The sequence below is a fragment of the Chenopodium quinoa genome, unplaced genomic scaffold (assembly GCF_001683475.1).
Source record: "Chenopodium quinoa cultivar QQ74 unplaced genomic scaffold, ASM168347v1, whole genome shotgun sequence".
Classification (NCBI taxonomy): domain Eukaryota; kingdom Viridiplantae; phylum Streptophyta; class Magnoliopsida; order Caryophyllales; family Amaranthaceae; genus Chenopodium; species Chenopodium quinoa.
The window spans coordinates 12,913,413-12,940,068 of record NW_018742738.1 but is presented as its reverse complement, the minus strand read 5'-3'; the positions used below and the strand labels follow the sequence as shown (position 1 = coordinate 12,940,068).

At 32.9% G+C, this 26,656-nt stretch overlaps 1 protein-coding gene and 2 long non-coding RNA genes across 4 annotated transcripts; 2 read left to right on the top strand and 1 right to left on the bottom strand.

The window, feature by feature from the left end:
- The first annotated feature begins 1,589 nt into the window (after positions 1–1,589).
- Positions 1,590–2,666, top strand: LOC110724102 (F-box/kelch-repeat protein At3g23880-like). The gene has a single exon (XM_021903498.1). The coding sequence runs from the start codon at positions 1,590–1,592 to the stop codon at positions 2,664–2,666; it is 1,077 nt and encodes a 358-aa protein (XP_021759190.1).
- A 2,195-nt stretch (positions 2,667–4,861) lies between these two features.
- On the top strand, positions 4,862–11,006 carry LOC110724283. Its single transcript, XR_002511942.1, has 2 exons — positions 4,862–5,595; positions 10,745–11,006. It is a non-coding gene; the product is annotated as an uncharacterized LOC110724283 (long non-coding RNA).
- A 2,407-nt stretch (positions 11,007–13,413) lies between these two features.
- LOC110724282 lies at positions 13,414–15,520 on the bottom strand. 2 transcript variants are annotated; one of them, XR_002511941.1, is made up of 3 exons: positions 15,098–15,520; positions 14,721–14,976; positions 13,414–14,577 (listed from the first exon to the last, which is right to left on the bottom strand). It is a non-coding gene; the product is annotated as an uncharacterized LOC110724282 (long non-coding RNA). The 2 variants fall into 2 exon arrangements; XR_002511940.1 differs by having other exon boundaries at positions 13,414–14,976; positions 15,098–15,515.
- Between the last annotated feature and the right edge of the window lie 11,136 nt (positions 15,521–26,656).

The following is a 26,656-nucleotide window of genomic DNA, read 5'->3' as shown; positions in this document are numbered from 1 at the left end:
TTCCTTAGGTGCACCCATCTCTATAAGCAATCGAGTGGCCGTGTACATGAAAACAAAAAAAATTACAAGAAAAACAATAACATGTACTCTGAATTTCAATAAAGGCATGATATAACTAATATATAAAGCTAAACTTTTAGCCAGGTCACGAAATAGCGACACTTGACATTCTAACTTTTCGCCAAGTGTCGCGCCACCTTGGATAGATTTAAATAGACTTCATAGGATAAAAAAGTTTAATTAAAAATTCCATTTTCAATCAAATTAGGATATAATTTTAGAATAAGATGGTTAGTTTAGAGTTTTATTTTCGATAAAATACCAAATAATAAACTTATTATTAGGCCACAAGACAACATCATTTAGTGTATTAACTTTTCACCAAGTGTCGTACCACGTTGGATAAATATAGATATACTTTGTAGCAAAAAAAAAAGTATATTTAGAATTCTATTTTCAATCAAATTGAATTATAATATCATTTTATCTTAAAAGTCCATAAACAACCCGGGCATCGCACGGGGCACAAAACTAGTATATATATATATATTACAAAGAGAAGTTAATGACAATTACTGAGTACTTTATGGGTTTTAGAATGTTTAAGTGCATATAGTTTTTTTTCGCATAGAATGAAAAAATATTGGAAAAATTAACGTAAATAATCAGAACTTTTCGTGATCTTCCAATAATAAGTTAAACTTTGATTTATTAAAATATAGCCCAACTTTTACTACTACTCACCATTCTATTACCGGGTAATTAAAAATTTAACTAGATGATGGAGATTAACTTGCTTATATGACATGGGCAGTTGATGAGTTGAAGGTTTTTTTTAAGGAAAATTTGCAAATTCCAGCCATTTAAAGTTAATATTTTGCAAATTGCAGCCATTAATATTTTTTTTTTTGCAAATTGCAGCACAAAAGTTCTTATAAATTGCAGTCCGATTCAACATTTTTATCGATTTACTCGTCGAAAAATATTCGGTTAAGATTTTAGGGGCCATTTTAGTTCGTAAAGATCCGGATTGAGTTTGGAATTAGTAAAAAAATAACATAAGTGCCTCATTTTTACAACAAAAATTAGTTGCCCACAAATTGATACATTTTTGTTACGCAAAACGAGACACTTACGCTATTTTTTTGCTAATTCTGAGCTTAATTCGGGATTCTTAAAAACTAAAATGACCCTAAAACCTTAACTCAAAATTTTTTGACACGTCAATTGATGAAAAATTTGAATCGAGCTGCTATTTACAATATATAGGAACTTTTGGGCTACAATTTGCAATTTTTTTTAAATTGCTGCAATTTACAAAATACAAACGTTAAATAAGTACAATTGACAAATTTTCTTTTTTATTTTCAATTTTTTTTATTTAACCTCTTTTAATTCCTAGTTTCGGAGCAATTTTTCAGAAGTAGAGATTCGTCTCCAAACCACACCTGATTACCTCAACGGCTGAACCCGGCCATTGATCCAAATTTCCCTCTCTCTATCCGCCATAAATTCCGTCGGAAGCAACTGCTCATCATCGACGCTCACCGCCGCACCGACGCCTCAATCTTCATCAGAAGATGGAAAAAATGAACGACCTCACCAACGTTCTTCCGCCAATAATCCCAACTCTCCCAGACTTTCTCATATTGGAAGAAATTCTGCCAAGACTCCCGGTAAAATCCCTAATTCGCTTTAAATCTGTTTCAAAATGCTGGCTTTCTTCAATTTCTTTCCCTAAATTTGCAAAATCCCACCTCAAATTCTCCTCTTCTCATTCGAAATTCCTCATACTTACTGAAAACAATCGTGAATGGAAGAACGAATTCTTCTTATTAGATTACAATGAAAATAATTGCAATGTGAATGAATTCGTTCAATTGGTATTTGATAATGGGTGTGATGACCCAATTACATTTATGGAATTAGTGGGTTCTTGTCATGGTTTGGTGTGTTTTTATGTGCGGAAAGACCCTAAATTCTTTTTTGTTTGGAATCCTGCTACTCGTTGTTCTCGTAAAATCATGATTCCTGTAGCTCACGATAAGGCTATGCATTATGGATGTGAGTTTTATTATGATCCATCACATGATGAGTATATGATCTTTGGCTCGTTTTCGGCTCCTGGAGATTTCTATGTTCATTTTCATGTGTTTTCTTTGAGTTCTGGAATTTGGAAAAGAATCAGTAATTTAGATAAGCATTTCCAATTGATTGTGCTTGGGAACACACTTTTAGTTGATGATACTATATACTTTTGCTCTTTTATAAACAATCATATTGTTGGGTTTGATTTGGTTAATGAGGAAATAAAGGAATTGCCGTCGATGAATTGGCTAAGTAGGTATTACAGGGCGCGTTTATTGCGCTTGAGGGGTTGCTTGTCATTGCTTTGTTACACCTCGGATGATCTTCTTGATGTTTGGATATTGAACAATTCTAGAGATTGGAATTCTTGGCAGAAATTGTTCTCTTTCAATTGTGTAAATGTTATGTACCATGGTTTCTCTGAGACGGGCAAGTGTTTGGTACACCATGGGGGACAGCTCAAGGTTGTCGATCCAAGTTGTGAAACTCTACAGTTTTCTCGAGAAGGTATTAATCTTAATGACGACTGCATAGTTCAATCAAAGGATTATATTGAGAGTCTGGTTTCGCCTTTCTAACAGTCAACTCAGCAAAGCTCAATGAGGATAAAGAAAATGAGAGAGTGAGAAATCTGAGTATGTATTCATCTGATATTTACTCAATCTATATAATATTATTCGGACTACACTTGTTAGCGTTGAACTTTTAGCTTATGCTTTTTACCTTTTGTAATGCATGTTCACTAGTTGGTGTTCATCTATTTATATTTAGTTTCAAGATTTGGTAATATCTGTATTCGTGTTATGATAACTTCCAATGTTTGGAGATGTTATATGTTCTTTACTTCTTGTAAGCTATGAGAATTACCAAGCTACAAGCTACTTAATTACTTTGTCTTGAAGCTAGTAAAGTTGCTTATTACTTGCTCTTTATACGATTTAGGTCGGTAATAGGCAAAATCTTGCCAGATCATGACATGAAAACTTACATAGTCTCTTATAGATGTTTCGTGTGGTAAGCTTTTGCGAATATTAAGTTACATAGTCTCTTATAGATGTTTCGTGTGGTAAGCTTTTGCGAATATTAAGTTACATAGTCTCGTATAGATGTTTCGTGTGGTAAGCTTTTGCGAATATTTAGTTGCCTCCCTAATCACTAGTCAATTTTAGGAATCTTGGGCGTCCTAAGCTCTTTGTTTTGGATCCTTTGTGAAAAATTATGTGCAGAAACATGTGATCCATAGCGTCTAAGTCCCCTACTCTGTCATGTAACAAACTAATTAGGTCTGTATCATTCATCCATATAGGTAACCTTTGCTTTGTAGAAAGCTTATTGTATAAGGCTAACTACTAGAAAAGCACTTTGCGAGTAACACATGTTTGAACTTCCAATGCCACCACCCCTTTTGGCAGCTTTAGGCCTCTAGCAGCAATATTTTTCCACATTTCCTGATGAAACTTCCGTCAGTTTTCTAGCCTCTACGCTAAACTTAGCTAGTAAATTGTTCTAGGAGTGTTCTATGCATATTGAGCAGCAGTTTTTTGAGTTATGTTGTCTACTTGTCTGAAAACAATGTTTCAGTCATTCTTTAGCTCATTAATTTGAACTTGTTTGTAAACTATTTGATACAATTTCTTCCATCTTTATCACACAATGATTTCTTTGAGAATTAGCAAGTCCTTTTTGCTGCTATTAGACAACCACTTGCAAGGATCAATATTTTCAGATGATATGAACCCGGGTGAAGAGAAGTAACTCTCAAGCGACATACTGGCTTTCACCAGAATTTCTCAAAGTTTTACCAGAGAGTACAGACTATGCCAGTTTCTTGGACCTAGACTTTGCTGATATTTTTTATGAATTTCTGGGATGGCCTTCCTGTTCTGTTTTTAACCTGCATTGTGTTTAAAATTCTCTGTGAAAGTTCTCAAGCGAATTGTATCAATGTGCTTGTCTGGTACTCCGCAAAATACATCTTAGCAAAAGCTGGTTGATGAACTCCCAAATGTTCCTTATGTAACTTGATTTATGCGGTCTAATGCTTGCATTTGTGGAGGCCAGAAAAGGGGTTTGGTCACACTATACGAAATAATAAGATGGGATAAGATAAAAGAAATTTATGAGCAAATTGTAGCTGTAAAAAAGTACCTTACCGTACAAACCCTGATTATAGATTTTGGCACAAACTGTGCATATATGTAAGAGCACTAGCAATGGTGAGTGTTTTTTTTGCTCATGAGAATTTTTTGTGAGTAAAAAAAATGATCATGAGCTACAATGGTGAGCAAATGTAAAAATGGGAAAAAAAGCTCATGAGCATTTCCAAAAAAGCTCAAAACTTGTGCATTTTTATTGATGAATAGTAATTGGAGTGGGGCCCACAGCTGGCTGGCAAACACAAATAAAACGGTACAATAATGAAGATGGAGATTACACGTGCAGTGAAGAATCAGAAAAAAAAAAAAAAAAGTTGGGTGGCTGACGCGTGCAGTGAGGCAGCTAGTGAAGACGCGACACGTGGCGGGTGTAGGCAGCCAGCCAATCAGAAAATACTAGCCGTTTGGTTATTTATTTATAATGCATTTTCAGGAAAATATATTTTGTAAAAAAAAAAAAAAAAATTACCAACGGTCATAAAATTAAATTCTCTATAAATAGACATGCATTTTGATATATTTTGATATAAATTCGTAAATACTTTTTTTTGCTCACCATTGGGAGAGAAAATGTGAAAAAAATTTGCCCATGAGCAAAAGTGATTTGTTGAGAGAGAAAGTGGGTAGAGAGAGAGTAGGTGAGCATTTTTTTTTGCTCACCATTGAGAGTGGTCTAACATTGAAAAGAAAAGTGAGACAAAGGTAGATATCAAACCCTTCCCCTTCTCTCTAAAAACCAAAACCCCCAAAGTTATTACTTCTCCGCCGCCGGTGGCCTGAACAACTTTATTTGTCTTGGGTCACTGGCGAGCTGCTGCTAGGTAGTTTAGCCTATCTTCTAGGTAGGTAGTTTAGCCTATCTTCTAGGTTTGACAAAGGTAGATATCAAACCCTTCCCCTTCTCTCTAAAAACCAAAATCCCCAAAGTTATTACTTCTCCGCTGCTAGTGGCCTGAACGACTTTATTTGTCTTGGGTCACAGGCGAGCTGCTGCTAGGTAGTTTAGCCTATCTTCTAGGCAGTTTAGCCTATCTTCTAGGTAGTTTAATTAAGTTTGTCGGCTGCACCGTGTTTTGAACGGAGGATATTTACTTCGGGTCAAATTAATGAAGCAGTCTTTGACGATCTACTTCCTAAGGGCTACTCCCAGTGTCGCCGATACTGGTTATCGTGTCTCAGTTAACCTCGTCGGTAAAGGTGAAGTTGAGGCTTAGGGTTTCTATTTAGGTAAAGTAAGGTCGATTTTCAAGAACCGAGGCTTTGGGGGTTTCGGCTTCGTCATCTCGCGGAGCTCTTCAATCGTTGGTGATAAGGTGGGGTTTCCTTCATCGTCGGTTTTCACTTCTTCCTGGTATGGTTTTTAATTTTGTGTAATTAAGGGATTGCCTAGTGGTTTAGTTTTAGCTTTTTCTTTGGTGTTTCATTCTGCTTTGTTTTAAGTCTTTATGGCTAGCTTTGAGGAATTAAGGGGGATTTTGTGTTTTTCACATGTTGAAGAGAATAATGTCTCTTCTCATGGGATTATTCTCTTCAACATGGGTTAGAGTATATAGTTGGGCAGTTGGAGAATCCTTTTGGTATTCTCAATTTTGTTAAGAATTTAAGAGATGAGGTAAACATGTTCTACAAGCAGAATCAGATGAGGTATGCTATTGCAAAATACTTTGTTGCTCTTAAGATGCTGTCCTTGGTTTTAGTTTGTAGTGATGAGGATAAATTGATGTTTTTTTGGTATCACCGTGTCCCTTAATCTGAACTTGGGCGCTTGCTATATCAAGGTGAAAGACTATGATAGGGTGGGTCAATTATGTTCAGTGGTTTTGTGTATTGATGCTACTTATGTGAAAGTTTACTTCAGAAGCCCGATTGAGGCGTTAGAATTCCATAAAACTACTTTAGCTTTCATGGACCTTGCACAAGCCCTTAAAATAGATCCCAATAATAGTGAGTCCCAACAAAAACTAAAGGAGGTGATTTCCTTATTGTGTTGGTCTTGGAATCTCGTTAATGAGGCACAAGCAGTAATAAGGGAGGATGAGAAGTTTAGAGATTATGTTCATTGTGGGAAGGATCATAATGAGAGGAAGTTAGGAAAAAAAAGGGAAAAGAAAGAAAGGAGATGGTCACGATGATGGTCATGTTCGTAGGTGTATAGGTGTGAAAGACGACACCGAAATGGAAAAGAATGTTGATGGCAATTCTTTGGATTTGGATGGTAGAGTTAACCTTACCAACCAAGATCTTGGGCTCAACGTTATTGATTACAATTGTGTTCTGAAGGGAACTTCGGAAACAAAAAACCCAAACCTCACAGGTCAAGTTTCGGTTCTTAAGCCGGAAGCGTATTGATTCCTATTTGCATCTCACTCCAACAATGTATGGAGTGATTTCCAGAGGACGAACATAAATCTGAGTTACTTTGGTAAAGAAGAAGAAGCTTATGAAAGGTATAATGATCATTTTAAATTATATTAATCAACATCATCCTCCAACTGCTCTAAGAAAAGGCCAAGTTTCTTCGAGTGATTCAAGAAATGTTTATGCCAAGTTCCTTCAAGTGATTCAAGAAATAATCAAATTCCTTTAAGTGTTCCATGAAAGGTTCAATTACAAGAATTCTCTAGTGAGAGAGTACTGAGAGAAAATGCTCTCAAATAGTTTAACCCTAAGCCCCTTTGCCTCCTTCTGCCGTTTTCGTTACTTTGCACCTGTTTTCCCAAATTTAGCAAATCTCTACTCTGAATCTAATACCCTTTTGCATCCACTGCTATCTTTTAGCCTTTGTCTCCTACTTGGGGTATTAATTTACTTCCAATCTCGATCATCATCATCAATCATTATATGTTTTGTTGCTTTTGTTTTGAACAAATATTGGGTATCTTTTCCTTCCGGCCACCGTCACGCCACTGATGATCTTTCCAAAATTCATTTTGGTTCAACCCAATTGAAGTCTCAAATTTACTTCGTGATACTTATAAGTGGTTTTCCAAATTTCCGATTCAGCTTCTTCCCTTGTCGAAGAAATTGTGGTTTTATTAGTTGCTCCGATTATACTATGGTAATTGTCCAATTAACTCTGTGCTCCTCTAACTTTGGTGATGCTCCTATAATTTATGGTGGAGCTCCAACTAATTCGAATATACAAGGTGCTGTAATTATTTGGTGCTTTTTTGTACTTTACCTTCTCACTAGAGTTTTCGGTATCTTCTTGTCTTCTTCCTACTGTATTACCCCTTTATTCATCTTCCTTTTATATTAACCCACACACCAAACACTTTCCGTTTGTTTTTGTTTTTTTATGCTTTACTCTTGTTCCCTGTTGGTTGATACTCGGGTCATTGTTCCTCTTTGGAACTTGGGTTATTTAAACTCTTTTGAGTTCTTTGTTATAGGTGCACTTTTGTGTATCCTTGGTATTTGTTTGGTCCTTTCTCCATGTTCCTCATTATGGACTTATGCCTGTCTTTTATTTTTTTATATGTTGACTTTTCATTGCTTACCCACCATGTGCCCTTCTTGTGCTCTTCCTCTTTTTTTTTTTTTTTTTTTTACTCGCATATGTTTCTTTTTAAATATTTATCCCATTTGTTTCTTTTTAAATATTTATCCCATCTTATTTGGTATTACTCTTGAGTTGTGTACTCTCTCTTCTTCTCTTATTTGATTCTCTCTTGTTCCTTTCCTTGTTACACTCTCTTTTTATTGGATGATTTTTAATCTTTAGTTGCACTCACTCTTACACTCTGAAATACAGGTTTGTTTTACTGATCCTAAGCTACCTTTCCCCCTTTATATATACTAATTTCTGGACTTTTTTTAGGCTCCTTTATTCTCCTAAGGAGCTTGACATGTGGCAAATTTTTGCATGCCTTACAGTTAGGTACATGGTTTTTCTTCTCTATCTTCTCCTATGGTTTTCAAAGAGCGCTCTTTCTCTTTCTCTCTCCTTCTTACTTTTATGATCACATATTCTTACGTGTAATGTTTACTGATTTTGTGGGTTATTATTTTTATGTGTTGTAATTTTGTGCTTTTACTTCTTGTAATTGTTGTATACCCTTGTCCAATCTTATAGCTACCTGTCATGTTTTTATGTAATTTGAATTAATTATTTTTTTTATCTGTTAATTCTTACTTTATGACTTTTTTTTTTATTTAATTTCTTTCCTGTTTCATGCCTTAGGTATTTGTTTTTTATCTCCCCTTTTTATTTGGGTATAAATAGATCCTTTTACTGCTCTAATGGTATTCATTTTTACATCCTCTCCTTCCCTATTTGTGTTTGGTTATTTCTTTATCTTAGTTTTATTTTCCATGTCTGATTCTGTACCCCCTCCCGGCACCTATGCCCACTGTGTCTCAACCTTTTCTTCTCACCCTCCAAACTTGGGGTCCCAATAGAGTACTATGGGAACTGACCTTTGCCTAGGTAATGGAATTGTCCATTCGGCCCCACTTAACCAATCCATTCTCGATGGAAATCAAGATTAAGAATCTTCCTGCCCCTCTTGTCGTTCACTCAGGAAAATAGTGTGTTTCTAGTCCATTTGGTTTTACCTCCCACATCTTCTATGAATCCTATTCCTCCTCCTGTCCGGGTAGTATTCCTAAGTTTCCCATTACCCTTACCCTTTGGGGAAAGAGTCTTTAAGCATATTATTGAGTCTAAACTTAGGAATGCCTGGGCTTTCCTTCAAGGTCATGTAGACTTTGAGATTATGGCTAATGGGTGGCTTCTCCTTACTTTTTCTACTAATGAGGACAAGACTAATGCTTGGTTGGGGAGACCTTGGTTTGTGCAAGGTCTTAACTTTGTCATGCTTGAATGGACTGAAAATTTATGTCCTATTTCAGCTTCTTTCTCCTCCATTGACCAATGGGTTAAAATTTACCAGCTTCCCCATCCTTACTGGTCCTTCTAATGTCTTGCTACTATCTTGGCCTCTATTGGTAGACTTGTTAAATTAGATCACTTCACTGAAGCAAAAAATCCACCTCAATTATGAGAGGATGGCTGAAGTTTGCCCCCAATGTGGGGTTGAATCTCATGCACTTGACAACTGCCCTAAGGTTGCTCAATCTTCTATGCGTATCCTCATTGAGAGATTAAACATCAATTCCTCTTCTTCCCCTAAGAGTGATCCTTCTGCCCCTCCTTCTACTACTCCCACTTCTTCTAAATGGGTAAAAGCAGTCCCAAAACGGAGAGCCTTCCCCCCCTCCCCTATGAGGGCAAGATCCTCTGGGCTCACTAAGCTCCAACCTGGTAAATATGTCATTAGCCTTGCTAAATTTGGGTCATCTTCTGGTCCTGCATTCCCTATTGTGGCTTAAGTGGGCGAATGGGTCTTTACTTAAAAGACAGGAAATTGAAAAGGTTCTAGTGCCTTCCCTCTTCTAGCTGGAACTAGAAACAAATCTGGAGAGTCAAGGATGTAATGAAAGATGGCTATGTTGGTGACAGATGGATAGCTAACAGCAAGGGCTATACTATAGCTAGGTGGAGTTTATAATTGGCTAAAGCAACAGCATGATAAGGTTCCTTAGAGTGATTGGGTCTGGAATAGACTTAATATTCCCAAGCACAGGTTCATTTGCTGAATTATCATGTGGAGGAGAATCCGAGTGAAAGCCTTTTTAACCAGGATTGGTGGGACTACAGATGATCAATGCCCTTTATGCTTAGATGGTGTTCATCTTTTCTTTGAGTGCAAGTACGGTAGCAAATGCTATGAGTTACTACAGAAGAGATTGAGGCAGTAGGGTGTTCCAAAGAACATTGAAGATTTGCAATGAAAAATTGCTAGCTATTAGAGGTAGAATAAAAAGCTAAGGCCGGTTGATCGATCATCGGAGTTGTTTTATTGGGCTTCTCTACAACATTTGTAGGTAGAGGAACTGTGTGATATGGAATAAATCCTTGATTAAACATGAGCTTTGATCCAGAAGCGGTTTGATGAGTTGTATCAGAGAATTTCGTATTCAATGCCAATGAAGACTAGCAAAAAAATAACCAGATCTAGTTTTGAGAGATTTTCTAGAAATAGGGTCTCTTAGCTTAAAGTTAGTTTGTTTCTTGTTTTGTTCTGGTTTTGAGGACTTGACTTTCTTAGTCTTATGTTGTATTTTGGTTTTTGTTCATGATTCTCTTAATAAAATTTTTACCTTTTTTTGTAAAAAAATAAAAAAAACAATAAAACGCTAGTTCTATCTTTGGTTATAAAAACATGTAAGCCTCAACTCAATTAGCAAATTCGCATGCTTCGGAAATTAGATTGTTTTTGACCCTTATTCTTTAATTTTATTTAGTTTTTTTCTTGGTTTGCTTTTTATTTAGTTTTGCTCTGATTTGTTCTCTCCATCCGTGAGAGTCCGTCCCATATTTTTTTGAACTTTTTCAATTTTATGGAATTTTGATTCTCATCTATATATGGATGAGAATTTTATTTTAAAGGTTATGATAATAATTCGGAAAGTGATTTGGATCCATATTAATTTAGGGTTTGTCATCAATTCTCCAATCGAAACATTAGCACAGAATACGAAGGTTTCTATTGGGAAAGATACAAAGACATTGAAGATCACTGCTTGAGTCAAGCTTGAAGTTTGACGTGATGGAGTGTGAACTATGCCAAATATGCAAATTAGTTATGATTTTGATTGTAAAATTTATGTTAATTTCTCTTAATTTGTTGTTTACAAAAGATGATTTTGATTGTAAATTAAAGTTATGTTAATTTCTTTGAATTTGTGGTTGACAAATCTTTATTATTATTGTAAATGCCGTATAACTATTCATTATAAAAAATAAAAAGTATCAAGGGCGGAGGTGTAGTACGGAAGAGTGTATGCATGAGATCAAACTGCATTTTTATATCATATTATCTCATAACTCTCCTACACCAAATATTTTTTCTTATAAAAGTATTTTATCTTATGTTTTCATTCTAAAACAATGAATTTAAAAGAAGGCCTCATCATATCTTAATTGCACTGGACCTCCATAATAATTGGGACAGCCCTATCCATTCCATTAATCCAATAAATGTTTATGAATTTGGATATTTTGAAAAAAAAAATTGTACTCCCTTCATCCTCAAATGATTTTTCCACTTGTGAAAATACATGAGAATTAAGAAAGAGAAAGAAAAGTAGTATAAATACATGGGAAGGTTAAAAGAGATAGATAGATAAATACATGAAAACAAAACTAAATTAACAATAAAGTTAAAAGAAAGAAATTTTTTTACCTCTTCCAAATCTAACATTAAAGTGTAAAGGGATGAATAATGATGTGACAATAAAATCTAATTACATAATAAGAAATGGTGCAAATGAAATTACTCCTAAAAGCGCTAAAAACATAAACAAAAAGTGAGAATGATATACCCACAAACATAATAATTCCTGCAAAAAAAATCATAAATTTTTATGTGAAAATTGACAATTATTAAAAAAGTTGATTTATAATTAAAATGAATATAATTTATAATTATTATTATTTGTATTTTTTTAGTTTAACAAACGTTACAAAGTAGATCATAATAGCCAGAATTAAAGAAATTATGATGGTTGAGTTAAAATTTGGTAAGTTGGATAGAAAAAATTGGATTAAAGCGTAGAACAATGAGGGTTTCATTTGGTAGTAGAATGTTGTAAACTTTCATAAGGGAAGTCCCTCCGGTTATCATATACACTATATCGCAGCCAAATTGAAACATAATTTGTTGTGGAAATATAAATCATTACCCAAATTTTTCCCTAAAAGCATATTGTCCCAATTCATAATATCTATCAAATCTCTTCCCAGATACAATTTCATGCATTTTCACCATTTGCTAGAGAGTATATAATTTTACAATCCATGACAATACTAAATTTGTCACACTAGGACCCCTGAATACAAACATTCATTCAATGTCATTTGTTTTATTATTATGCAAACTAATCATAGGAATACACAATCTCCTAAACTATGTTTTCCTAATGTTTATATTTTTTTAGTATAATAAAATCAAATTGCTCGGTATTACATAATGACATGCAATTTTATTACATTATTAATTTATAACAATATTTAATTTGTCGAGAATAAAAGCGGTTCAATTAGTATCCATAATCACAACGTTGCTAATTCATATTTTATTGGGCTACTAGCTTATGAGTCATGGACATAATATGTTATGGAGCACAATATTGGATTTGTACAGACGTACTCACATAGTCACATATACTCACATTAAAAAAAAAATTATTAAAAAAATCTCATAAATTTTGGCTTCTTTAAAAAATTTGTTACCCGAATTCAGGTGACTCATAAAAATACTTATGTGCGAATCCGTCCTTGACGTCAAATTTTTTTTTTTTGAAAGAATTGCTTAGTCGTGTTAATTTGTTAAACAACAATTATTGTGAATGATTTGCATTATTTGGTTCATATTGAAAGTAAACTATTGTATGATACAAATCATCACTGTCAACACCAAATTATCAACTTTAAATTAGGTTTCTCTTGGTCGATTTCAAGGAAAAAAATTTAGCTAAAAACAAAATTAATTAATTCAATATACAAAATATTGGTTTCTACTTTTGATTTCTTGGTTGAAATTAAGGCGTAGAATCGGCTTCTTTTTTTGACGTATCAGAAAGGGCTTTTCTTCTACGCCCGAAGTTTCTATTTATGCAAGTATCTTCACTTAATAAAACTAAACTGTTTTAATTACAAGGAAGACTATTACATACAAGTACATCCTACCAATCCTATTATCAAAATTAGATAAAGTAATTCATTAAAAAGGCTTTTTTTTTACAATTACCACCTACAATGGTTGGTGTTTTAGTAATTACGTACCACCTACTGTTTTTTATTTGTATTTTACCACCTAATATTTTTAAAAATTAAAAATTTCCCACCTGATTGCCTACATGACGTCATTGTGGACTCCAATCGCAGATTTTTTTTCTCAATTTCATTCCTTCTTCTAATATTGTTCTTCGATTTTTGAATTGCAAATCCAAATTATGCAAACAAACCACTAAATTAGGTATCCAATAGTCCTAATTTACAAAATTGGGTCTAACTATAAGATGGCGTTCATCATTTAGGGTTTTGAAGTGAAATTAGGAATATTATTTAGTGATTAATTTATGAAATTGGGACTAGTTTGCATTGATTTAATGTATTATGTCTTCAAGTAGTACCGAAATTGATATTATTATGAAGAAATTATTCGGACTGCTACCTGCAAGATTTTTCATCATTTGAGTAAAAGTACAAGCAGGAGGGATGAATTATCTAGTTTACTAGACATGCAACCCCGATGAGAAAACGTAAATTTCATCTTTTACCCTGTGGTAGTGTTAGCCCTATTCAAAGGAGACTCGATCCACCCTTTGCTTTGGAACCTAAATCTTTGCACCCCATTCATGATCTTCTCTAAAACCTACAGCAAGCAATTTTGTTAACCAAATAATCACTTTTAGTCCAACAACAATAGGAGCTTTAATAATTGTCTATAACATTAGATGAGCTCCATCAATAAAATCTGAAAAACAACAAAAATATGAAATACTGGACGAAGAATGAACGAGAAAACAGCTACAAAATTAGATTTCAAAGATTGAAACTTCTATTACTTATATATCGAGTTTTAATTTTTACATCACTCAATGTTCAAAGGTTAATTCTACCAAAACAATGCGTGCCCCTAAAACCAACACATCCAACAAGCATTACATTAGTTCATACCCAAAATCACAACATCAATTCAAACGGAACAACTAATGACAATTAACAAACCCCCCACCTCATATATATCCCAAATATAGAATTTCGGAACCAAATTCTAAAACCCAGAAATCCCATAACTAATCTCATGAAAATAATATCAAATAACACAACCAAATGACAAATTTAGTGATTTGAACAGAACCCAACAAGCAAAATTCCTCAACTTTTGAAAAACAAGTGTAGATCTACAAAAATAACATTAAAAAACCATAAAAAAAATTTAAAAATAGGGCAAAGAAAAGACCTGAAGACCAGCACGAGAAGAACGATTACTGTTCTTCCTTCTTAGCCCTTCTCTCTTAATGAGAAGATAAGAAAGAGTTAAGTGAGACTTAGAGTGCAAGTATATAATAATTGCTACAACTAAACCAATAATAACCTAATAACCTAAGTGAACCAAACCCAGAAACAATGGAACACTCAAATTATAATCCTTGAACCCGCTTTATAAGGAGTATATAAACTCAGAATTTGAAATACCTAGAATGCAAGTGAGCAAATTGATCAAGAGATCCCGACAATAATTTTCGATCAGATTGAACCCTAAAATATTAAACCCACAAAAAATTAATAAAATTGGTTTCCATTTTTTTTTTTCCAAATTAGATCGAAGTAAATCTGATAATAATTCACAAAGAGTAAATCCGATTGCAAAATGGAAACTTGATGATTGAAAAACACATTACCTTGTAAGCTGCTTCAATAAAGGGGAAAGCAGAAATTTTGCTTTAGTGAAGAACGGAAAAAGCTCGGAAGCTGCTTAATGGAGAAAAAAGATAAGAAAGTCGCATATTTGCTGATTTAATAAGAAAAAGAAAATAATTTAACCTTAAAAGCTATTTCAATGGGGGAGTGAAAACCTAGAAGTCGCTTAAATTTCACATAAATCGACGAAATTGAAACCAAAAACTAACCAATAGAGTGAAGAACTGAGGTCAGAAGCTGAAACAATGAATTTAACAAAAGCAAAAGCGAGTTGAAATCAAATTCGAAAATTATTGAAATATATCAAAATTTAACAAGAAATACAATTCGTTAATTAAGGGAAAATTAAAGAACTCACCTTAAGGAGAGAGAAGAACCAAATTGCAAACAGATTTGTAATTTGAACCAGATTTGGATGAACCAGATTTCAATCTCACCTTGAAATCCAAGAACTCACCTTGAGGAGAGAGAAGAACCAGATTGAAAACTGAGGAGAGAGATTGAAAAGTGATGAGGAGAGAGGAAAAGTGTTGATCAATCATCTGTGTGAGGAAAAGTGGAGCAGAAGAAAGCTCAATAATTTTATTTTATTTTTATTTTTAAAGGTTACAATGGGAAGAATACTATGATCAAAGGAGTATGCCAATTCCCGTCAAAAAAAAAAGGGAGTATGCCAATTGTAATTTAAGGGCAAAATCGTAATTGTACTTTTTGAGGGGCAAAATTGTCATCACACTATTACTAAGGAGTTTTCAACTTGCAAACTTGTCACTTTTAATAGTTATAGATTAGCCAAGGAAACCGATTAGTCATGGAGCTAGTGTACCCTATTTTAGTATAGTATATATAGATAGATATCTTATATCGTAGATATATAATGTCATTAATAATATAAATGTTAAACACAAATACTATGTATAATGTATTGTAAATTATGTGCGTATATATAATTTTTTTTTAATGCACATGTACGTATATATATAATAGAAGTAAACATTAATTATGTTAAATGTCATACAATTTTTTTTTTTAATTATGTTAAAACAAGACTTTTACCACCAAAATAAATCAAAAAATTGTTTTTTACCACCAAAACTTCTAAAACTTTTATAATACCACCCAAAAAAAGTTCTAAATTTTTTTTTACCATCTAACGTCAAGAAAACCGTTAAATCTAACGATTTAAAAAAAAATTATTCGAATTTTGTGCGCAAAACATGCTTTTCATGGGTTTAGAGGGCCATTTGGCCCTGTGGGTCCAATTTGAGTCAAAATTGACAAAAAATGATCGAAAATGTCTTGTTTTGTGTGTTCACTCAAATTGAGGTAATTTTAAACACGCAAAATGAGATATTTTCGATCATTTTTTTATCAATTCTGACTTCAAATTGGACTCATAGGGCCAAATTGCCCCACAAAACCTCTAAAGAGCATGTGTTTGACATGAAAATCGAAGAATTTTAAAAATTTCATTAGGTTTTTTACGACAGGTGGTAAAAAACAATTTTAAATTTTTTATTTGGTGGTAAAATAAAGGTTTTAGAAGTTTTGATGGTAAAAAACAATTTTTTGATTTTTTTGTGTGGTAAAAATCAAATTTTCCTTAATTATATTTTTAAGAAAATATATACTATACTTATAAGATATATGTAATTTCTTTATTGTATATTATTTTAAGAAAACTGAGTAGATTATTGCGTAAGACTATTTTGAATATAGCGAGAGCAATTATCTTTTTGACAGTATATAATATAGCATGAACAATAAAGCCAATAATCTACTTAACATGTTCCCACAAAAAAAAAATCTACTCAACATGACATTACTACTTAATCGATTCTTCTACGACTTAGGACTTAATCTAATTTTATTGATTCACTAATCAATAAATTAATCACACCCAATTATTTGATTTTCCATGAAAAATCAGTCCTTAATTTTCTAATGTAATATACCTATGTTGTTCTAAGTAACTTTTTAATATAAGAATTATAATTTTTTTTATGTAATTAATGAGCATATCAACTAATCATACAAGTTTATGATACTTATTATTGTAAAAAAATTCATACCCAATATCATCGGCTATATGTTATGTCTAATTAGGAAGGACAATTTATTATTTATTAACAAAAATTATCTTTACTAAAACTATATGCGAGTAAGAATATAATATAAACAAAATTATCTGAAGTAATAATACCGTAATAACATAAATTTCTATTATTGATGACAATTCTATAAAATAAAATATATAGTTCAAATCAAATGTTTAACTAAAATATATGAGAATTTATAGTTATAAGGATAATTCTATAATATGCGATATATAAATAGATATTTAACAAATATACTCTGATACAAAACTTAAAATAAATAAATAAATAAATAAATAAAAAAACGTGTCATCCATGGAACTAGTGTACCCCGTTTTAGTATAGTATATAGATATAGATAGATTGGTAGATTATATGTTTTTAATAAAATTGTAAATGAATTTATGTTATTTGTTAATTACCATTTGTTTTGTTTATTTGTTATTTTGTATATGATTTTATGTGTAATAATTTTTTATTTTATACTACATTTATGGTTGTATAGCATTGTGGTATGCATAAGAATATTGGATAAATAAAACTAATTTGTTCCGTGCATTGGAAGGTATGGTCTTGCGATATGGTTTAAATATTTAAAACTTTAAATTATAATCTTCTACGAGTAGGCTACTTGTATGTTAAAACAAGTTTATTTTTTACTATTTAAGACAATTGTTATCACATGTATACATGAAAAATACACATTACAAAATTAACACAATTGTCATATTTCTTTGATATTAACCATAATTTAATGTAAACAATAATTTTCCATTTTTTTATACGAAAATCAATCAGAAAATCATTAAAGGATTTTCGGCTTTCCAGTAATGCCAAAATATTGTTATTAGGTAATTTAAGGACATAATAGGTAATTCAACGGTATTAAGGTTGCGTTTGATGATAATTTTTATTTGAAAAGGGATGAGCTAAAATGTTGAATATGGTATACATAGACCTACATTCAAAATAATGTATTTTAATTACTCAATATGTTTATGTTAAATGTTCACATTTAATCAGAAATTTATAAAAGTCATCTAATAATAGCTAAATCCTCAATTTCGCAACTTCTTATTTTCCTATTAATAAACCCTAGGTTATTAATGACTATTATATAAAACAATAATAATCATCATACAAACCGTAAGAGTCTTATCAATAAGCTCAATCCATTATCAAGATCTGCAAACTTGAAGAAGAAATAAAATTAAAAAATTAAAAAAAAACCATTAATTCCAAAAAAAAGTATTTAAATCCCTTATTTTAACAAAATTTTACTGTACTCATTCTTAGTTATTGAAGTTTTTCTTTAAAAAAATAGAGAAAATAAATATACATGCTTCTTGTTACAATGCATAGGGACGGGAGATTCATCTCCCTCCCACAAACTCAATTCGTACAAACTCGACAAAACCCAATAAAACTCTTTACTCAACGGAGAAATAGAATCTCCAATCAACTCTCTGAGACACCTGGATAAATAAATAAACTCGATGTCATCTTGATTTATTCTACCCTTTCTCTCACTTTCATCTAAATCCATGAAGAAATTCGAGTTCCGGTGAGAAAATGAAACGTGAATGAATGTGAGTGAGTGAAGATTGAGAAATGCAAGCAAGTGATGAAATGGGCGGAGCAATGCATTTTATACTGGTGGTGGTCCCAATGGGTGCCCTCCTTTTGTTTTATTTTTGTAAGAAAAAAATTAAAGTTGTAATAATTTTGGACTTAAGATAACAAATGGGGTCTAAATTTTTGCAAAATATTTTTAGGGTTCAAGTTATTTTTACTTAGTACTTGGGGTCTAGGGTGGAATTTCCGGTGAGTTAACCTCGCTTTAACTCACAGTTAATCATAAGCAAACAAACTTAAACCCTTTTTAACCAAGTTAGACCCCTAACCAAATAAGCTAGACCCCTAATGCATTTAATTTTAGCAACATGATATAATGCTAAAATTAAAAAATAAGTAGTTACACAGTACAATACTATTGTTCTCTCCGAAAGAATTTCATTACCATCCGAGTAGTCAATCCTTTAAAGAAGATGGATAGTGGTTAAACTCAAGAAGTTTCTACACCAAGGGAGTAATTAGTCACCTCCCTTTGGAAGGGCACCATAGGTGTGAGACAACTCCAGATTTGATGCAAGAAGATCCAGTCATATGTATGGCAAGTCACAAGTCATCATGTGAAGCTACGTTGACAATCCTACCAATTACGCCTGTTTTTTCCCCTCTGCAGACTTCCGTTCACCCAATAACTTCCTCCTTTAAAATATCGTTGGGTTTCGTCTCGTCGATCTCCCCATCCTACTTTTAGAAGGAAATATGTCATTTTGCAAAGTAAGGGTCTGTTCACATTTACTTAATTTCAGTTCACTTCAGTTCAGCTCCAATCAGTTCAGTTCAGTTCAGTTCAGCTCTAATCAGTTCAGTTCAGTTCAGCTCCTAATTTCCCTCTCTCATAAAATATTCATTTCAACTCAGTTCAGTTCAGTTTAGTTCAATTCAGCTCTAATTAGTTCAGTTCAGTTCAGTCAGCTCCAATCAGTTCAATTCGGTTCAGTTCAGCTCAGCTCAGTTCAGCAAATGTGAACAAGCCCTAAGTCTCCCGCATGTTTTTCTAACTTATTTTATAATACTCCGTATTTTTAATAATTTATTTAAGAATTTATAAAAATATTTTAAGGGTTCAATTATTTTAATTAAATATTTTAAAGAGCTATAGAATTTTAATTATTGAGTTTCATAAAAGTAAAATATATTTTGGGCTAAACGTTTCTTAACAATTTAGACTCGTTTAAATAAATGTATGTAAACAATCCTTACATACTCCTATTGGACCTACCCATTTCTTTCAAATAAGCTCAATTCATTTATTTGAATGAGTCAAATATTTCATAACTCAAGTCCGCTTACTTTTAAGCCCAAACCTACCCTATATTCTCTACTCTATAAATATCCTCCAAAACCCCAAAATTGCCACACAAGGAGGCAAAATAATCAGATTTTTCAATTTAAGTTTCTTTTTCTTTTTCTTTTCTTCTTTTTCTTTCTTTCCTTTTTTTTTTCCTTACTCTTTTTTTTCTTGTTGTACGTAAGGAACAAGGGAAACAAATTCTCACCTCACACATGCATGTGCAGCCACCTCACCTCACGCCACCCATGCAGCCATGTCACCGTCGACGACCACGTCGACCACTTGCCGCCGCTCAGCCAGCAAACCACCACCACGGTGGTCCCCTTCTCTCTCCCCCTTGTTTATAATTTATTTAATGTAGTATGTATATATTTTGGGTTTTGATTTTAGTTGTTGAAATATAATTAGTACTACCTCTGTTTTTTTTTAGTTTACCCTTTTTGACATTAGCACCATTCACACACTCCGCTTTGGTCGTGTTTTGTGCTTTATACGTAATGAAAAATTAGTCATGTAGGATCTTGTTGGATTCGTCACTATAAATATTTTCAAAATATCAACTTTTCTTAATTTTTGCTTATCGGTAATTAAAAATATGAATGATTGAAGTTGTGCATTGACAAACATGACTAAAGAAACGTGTCTACTAAAAAGAAATGGAGGAATTATGTTTTATAATTGTATTTTGATCATTAAAGAGTATACATTTTAGATTATTAAGTGTTTTAAATTTCAAATTTATAAAGTATTAAAAGTTAGGGTTTTGATTACTAAAGTGTTGATTTTTAGGGTTCTAACTTAATTAAAATTTATTTGGGGGTTTTATATACCCATTGATTATAAGTGATAATAAAGCTTAAAGATTGTATCTTTATGAAATTTTAATGGGTTTTTATTAATATAATAATGCTGAAATTTTTATTAATTTCTACTTTTGTGTTTTAATAAAAAGGGGTTGATTACCCATAAGTAGAGAATGTTTTAATTGGTTTTAATGTAATTTTCAGATTTTATTTGAGGGGTTTAAACCTTAAAAAGTATGCTGAAATTTTTATAAAAACACAATGAATGAGGTTTTTAATTACCCACTTAAAGAAAGAGTTTTAAAGGTTTTTAACTAAAATTTCAGCTTAAACTAATAGAGAGGTATTAAAGTTTAAAAATTGCTGGAAATTTGTGTAATTAAGGTATTAATTGAGTTATGTACTTGGTATTGTAGGAGACTTTAAGATTGAGTAATTTCTAGCATTTTGACTAGTTGGAAAGACGATTTGAGGTATGCGCGTAGGATGTATTAATTATGCATAGTACCATATTAGGAAGTTAATTGGTATCAAGTAAAAGATTATTATCATGTTAATTTGTTGTTGTGATACTTGAAATATTGATTATCCATGTCTTATATGTAAGCATGTGAATATATTGAAATTATTATTACGAACTTGATACAAGTTGGAAGAGATTGAATCATATATATTATTTATTATTCATTATCAAGAAGGCATTAATTTATTAAGCAAGGCTTATACATGTTACATAATTGAGGTCGAGTCAAGGAAGTTAGTTTATTGCTCACTCACATAAGTTGAGATTGAGTCAATGAAGTTATCAGTGCATTTTATGCAACAATGAAATAATTTTGCAATTTTGTGCACAAAACTAGGCAAGGAACTTTATTAAAATAAATTATATGTGCTCACTAATTAATTCATGAATGAAATGGAAGTATATGTTGTTTGTTCTTGATTGATTGGTTGGAGTCATCACAAGTTAAATTGGTAAATCACGTAAAGTGTAAGAGGGTATGCACCAAAACTCTTGGAACGTATACGCCTTGAGTATGAACATATGGGGGGATTTATGGGGTTTTATATAAAACCATAGCTTCTACAGGGGTAGAGGATGTTGTACTTTCTTTTATTATTAATGCGCTGGAATTCCATCACATGATAACATTGTAGGTGTTAATTGGGGTAGCTCCCTAATTGGAAGCTGAATATTTAATGGGCTATTTTTAAGGAAGGAAACTCGTTCGATGCGTTATCCAAACCTATATATTGATAAATTAAAGTATAGTCATGAGTCAAAAGTAAGTTGACTTGTGTTGTATGGAAAACATTTATTTATTTATTTATTTATTCATTTATTTATTTATTATTGTCTATTACTAGAATATTTATGTTAGTGTGTTTATTCCTATTGGTGCACATGTACTCAGCTTTTGCTTATTCGTACTTTGTTGTGTGTGTTTGGCTTTTCTTTGGATTGGCCTTACTATGGTGAGTATTGAGGTTGAAATAAAGAAAAGTACAGGTAGAAGGAGCATAACAAGCATGATGGGATTTAGCGAAGAGGGTTATATGTTTCTTTGTGTATTAATTATTGTATTAAATTTTTATGTAATCGTTGACACTAATATTAATTATTGTTTTGATATTTTAGTTTGGTTTTTAAAAGGGCTTTTATGGTTCCAATTTATTGGTTTAATGACAATTGATTTTAAAGTCTGAGTTTGTTTTATTAAACTTTATTTTATTTGAGTTTTTTTAAAGTTAGTCTTTCCGCTGTGTGACTTTGATATATCCTTAGCCGTTATCACGTTGATGGTAATACTTTGGATATTTTCTAAAAAAATGAGTTTTGTTTAGAGTAAGAGAGTATTTTAAAGGAATGAAATTTCCTGGGTATTACATCTGTTTGTGGGTTAAGTGGCTCTAAAAAAAAAAGCATCATGTCCCACCGAGTATACTTAGTTTCCTAATCATAAGAAGTTGTATGGTCCGACCCCAATGTTCTATCGTGTAATCTTGCTTTCTTTACTTAGTTTAGGTTGTAATCATGGTTTTCATTTATAGAACTCTTTGTGAAAAAAAAAGAAAGAAAAGAAATTACTAGTTACACTGAAAGGCATTTTACTAATAGAATGAAGAAGATTAGTGCACAACACATAGGAAAGCTTAAAGATTTTTAATGTTCAGAGACTTCAGACATTGTAGGCGTCACTCGAAGTGCGCCTACTTTTAGCATGTGGTGAATATGCTTGGCACTCATAGGAAGTGGGAATTGACGTATACGCTTAGGGACAAGGAAAGTAGGGAGCCGCTAACAAGTTTTTAAGGAACTTGTAAACCATTCACGGATCATAAAAAGGCAACCACGATTAAGGGACAATGATAGGCAACAACGATTGACCTGTGAAGGTTACACCCGATTCATAATCCATGAGATTACTAACTCCATATGGTTCGGAACCACAAAAGGAGGATCGGGGATGATGGTACGAAGTGAGTCATGGAGTCACATTCGCCCGTATTGGCCTCTACTTGATTCTTATAATGAAAAGTATTCCTGCGACCTTAAAGGCATACAAACAAAGATTCGATTTGCTCCAAGCTATTATTATGCTAAATTGGTTGAATATTAATGCAACACATAATTCAAAAATATTGTGGTAACTTGAATTAATAACAAGATTAAAAAGGAACCTAAACCGGTCGTCCAAATTATCTTATTAGGCGTGATTTTCAATTACATATTCCCTTTAAACATGCGATATGGTGAGCATAATAATAATAGAATAAAGATTAATATTGGAAGCAATTTAACAATAATATCATTAGTCAACTCAAATAATCACTACAAGAAAATAACCTTTTCGTAGCGATTATTTTAAACTTTAGTATCGATTGTAATTGCAACAAAAAGCTTTCCCAACGAATGGTCATTCGATACAATATCCCCCGTTTCCTTAGCCTTTAGTAGTGGTTTTCAATATCGCTGGGGTTGGCCTCAATAATCGAAACGAAAAACTACATCCAATCGTGGTGATTATTGTAGCGATTACAATCGCTAAAAATGTTCAACTCATTTTCTTCAAAAAAAAAACATGCGTATGATCTTTACAAGATTCGAACATGTAACCTCAAACTCTTATATTAAATTTTTCACCAATAAGCTATGACATGTTTTATGTATTCTTTGTCAAACAATATTTATATATCTAGTGTTTAAAAGGCTTTTCGTAACGATTTTTTAGGATTTAGTGGCGATTGTAAATGATACGATTTCTCAAAATTATATAAATGTGTAAAAATAGTGTGGATATGTATTATTATGTTTTCCGTATCGATTTTATATGGGAAAACCATGGCGATTGTAAAATGATACGACTTCCTTAATTATTTCGCAAACAGACTTGCATATTGTAGCGAATGTACAATCTCTACGAAATAATCGCTACGAAAAGACATTTTTCTTGCAGTGAATAAAGTAACCTAATCATGATACTAGCAATATAAAAATAAAATAAGAGTAATTAAATTAATTAATTACTCACATTCCGCGTGTTCCTTAAAATTGCTACATTATGAATAAATTGTTAGTAACTTCAATAAAAAAATATAAAGCAAATGAAAATTAAATTAATTTAAATAAATATAGAATTGTTTTGGTCCAAACCCTCAGTTATTTATACCTTTCACGCCTTGGTTTAAGGACGGAATCTCGGGTTTAGTATAGACTCCTTGGAGTGCTTAAGGGAAGAATGGTGTAATTAGGAATATAGGTTTTAGGCTTAGAATATGAGTGAAAGAGAAGAATGATTGTTGGTGTAAAGGAGAGAAAGAGAGAAGGATTTGGTGCCCGGAACTGCAGAAATGAGGGTCTTATTTATAGGGAAAATGAGTAGAGGGAACACACGGAACCCTAAAAAGAGAAAAACCCTAAAAATTAACATCGCGACACGGCAAAGAACACCGTGACACGGTGCCAGGCACAATCATATGGGGGAAAATCCCTTGACGCGGGGAAAATTGGAGTGACGCGGGACATATTTGATCTACGGGAAGTGAAAACGCGTGTAGGGTTTACGCGGAAAAGACACGAGAAAATTCCGTGACACGACACACGTACCGTGACACTGTAGTGTCCACCATGGCATGGTACAGTACTGTGTCACGGTATGGGAAAACGCGGAAATTACACGGAAAAAGCGCCGTGACACGGTGAGAAATACCGTGTCACGGCAGTAGGTACCGTGTCATGGCACCAGGCACCGTGCCACGGTGGATTTTAATGCAAAAAAGCTTCAAAAATATCACCGTGACACAATGTAAACTACCGTGTCACGGAACCAGGCACCGTGCCACGTCACCAGGCGCCGTGACACGGTGCTTTTATATTGTGCGCGGTAATTCCAGTTTTTACCCGTTTTTAAAATCATCATAACTTTTGATCCGTAACTCGGAATAAGGCATATAATATATCATTGGAAATCTTATCAAGTCTAATTTCCAACCCAATTAAAATCAGGCCAAAATCATTTGTAGATTTTAATATATGGTCGTTTTAGTATAAGGGTGTTGGTTTTGGGCTGAGTTTAGTGTTTGGCTCATAACTTCTTTTTTTTAAATCGGAATTTGGATTATGATATATGGTTGGAAATATTATTTCAATGCCTATCTAACTAAATAATAATTGGATCAAAATTATTAGGCAAAAATTTAGTTTCTATCGGTTTTGCGATGTGGACACGAAAAGAGGAAAACAAGTTATGATTTAGGGAAATGAGCTAGGAAATGAATTGGTTTATGAAATATATTGAATAGAACATGGATTTAAGCACTCTAAATATTAAATACTCAACTCGACCAATAATGGCAGTGAAAGGTTGTTCATCATCGTGTTTGGTTTTGGGGAGACACTTTTAGGTGTCTACATACATCAACCCCCAACTTCTTTTCTCCCTTGTTTGGGTACTAGGTGCAACGGTTTTTTATTGTTACGGCTTGAAGTTAGGGATGCCCTCAAGGTGCACAACACATAGGAGAGCTTCAATATATTTAATGGTCAGATACTTCAGACACAAATCTAGCTTCTTATCTCCCTTGTTTAGGTACTAGGTGCAACATTTATTTTTATTGTTAAGGCTTGAAGTTAGGGACGCCCACAGGTGCACAAAATTTCAGCGCATAGGAGAGCTTAAAGATTTTAAATGTCAAGAGACTTCAGGCATTCAACCCGAGATTCTTACCTCCCTTGTTTGGGTGCTAGGTCTAACGGTTTTTTTTTTATTGTTACGGCTTAAAGTTAGGGACGCCTTCAAGGTGCACAACACGTCAGCACACTGAAAAGCTTAAAGATTTTTAATGTTTAGAAACTTTAGACATTCATCTCAACTCAACATTGATGAATTTTAATATCAACTCAACCGCCGATTATCACCCTTCTTCTATCATCAATTACACTCCTTCCCTTACCACCAATAAAATCATTTGATGTATTAATTACTCAACATTGATTAATTTCACCCCAACCTTGGTCCTCGAGCTTCATTGCCTTCATAGATTCAGAGGCTAATGTTACAGTAATTACAATATGAGCTTAATTGTCGAAGTTTCCAATAGAATTCCTTGACCTTTGCTTAGATAACAAACTACATTCCTAGACCTGGCAATCTTGACCCAGACCTGATGACCCGACCAAATGACACGAAACTGACCCAAATTCATTGAACCGAAAATGACCCAACCCTACCCATACCCGACCCGAAAATCAAGTTGACCTGTTCCTGAGACGACACCCAAATTAACTCAGCCCGAAGTTGAACCAAACAAAGTCGATACTCGAAATTGACCCTAACAAACTCAATATTCAAAATGTATGTCTATAGACACCTGATTGTGTCTCCCCAAAAATCGAACCCAGTGATGAGTACTTTTCACGTCACTGATTATCGAACAAGGTGAAATGTTGAAGAGTCTCGTGAATTTCTCTTTTTTCTAAAATGTTTTAATAAAAATATTTCACTTCTTATTTTGAAAATCATTCATTTTGTGTCCTATTTATAAAAAAAAAAATCCAACCCAATTTAGTTTAGTATGTAATATGGGTCCAATAA

Excerpts from the sequence above, each read along its gene's own strand:
- LOC110724102 (XM_021903498.1), top strand. The coding sequence starts at position 1,590 with ATGAACGACCTCACCAACGTTCTTCCGCCAATAATCCCAACTCTCCCA.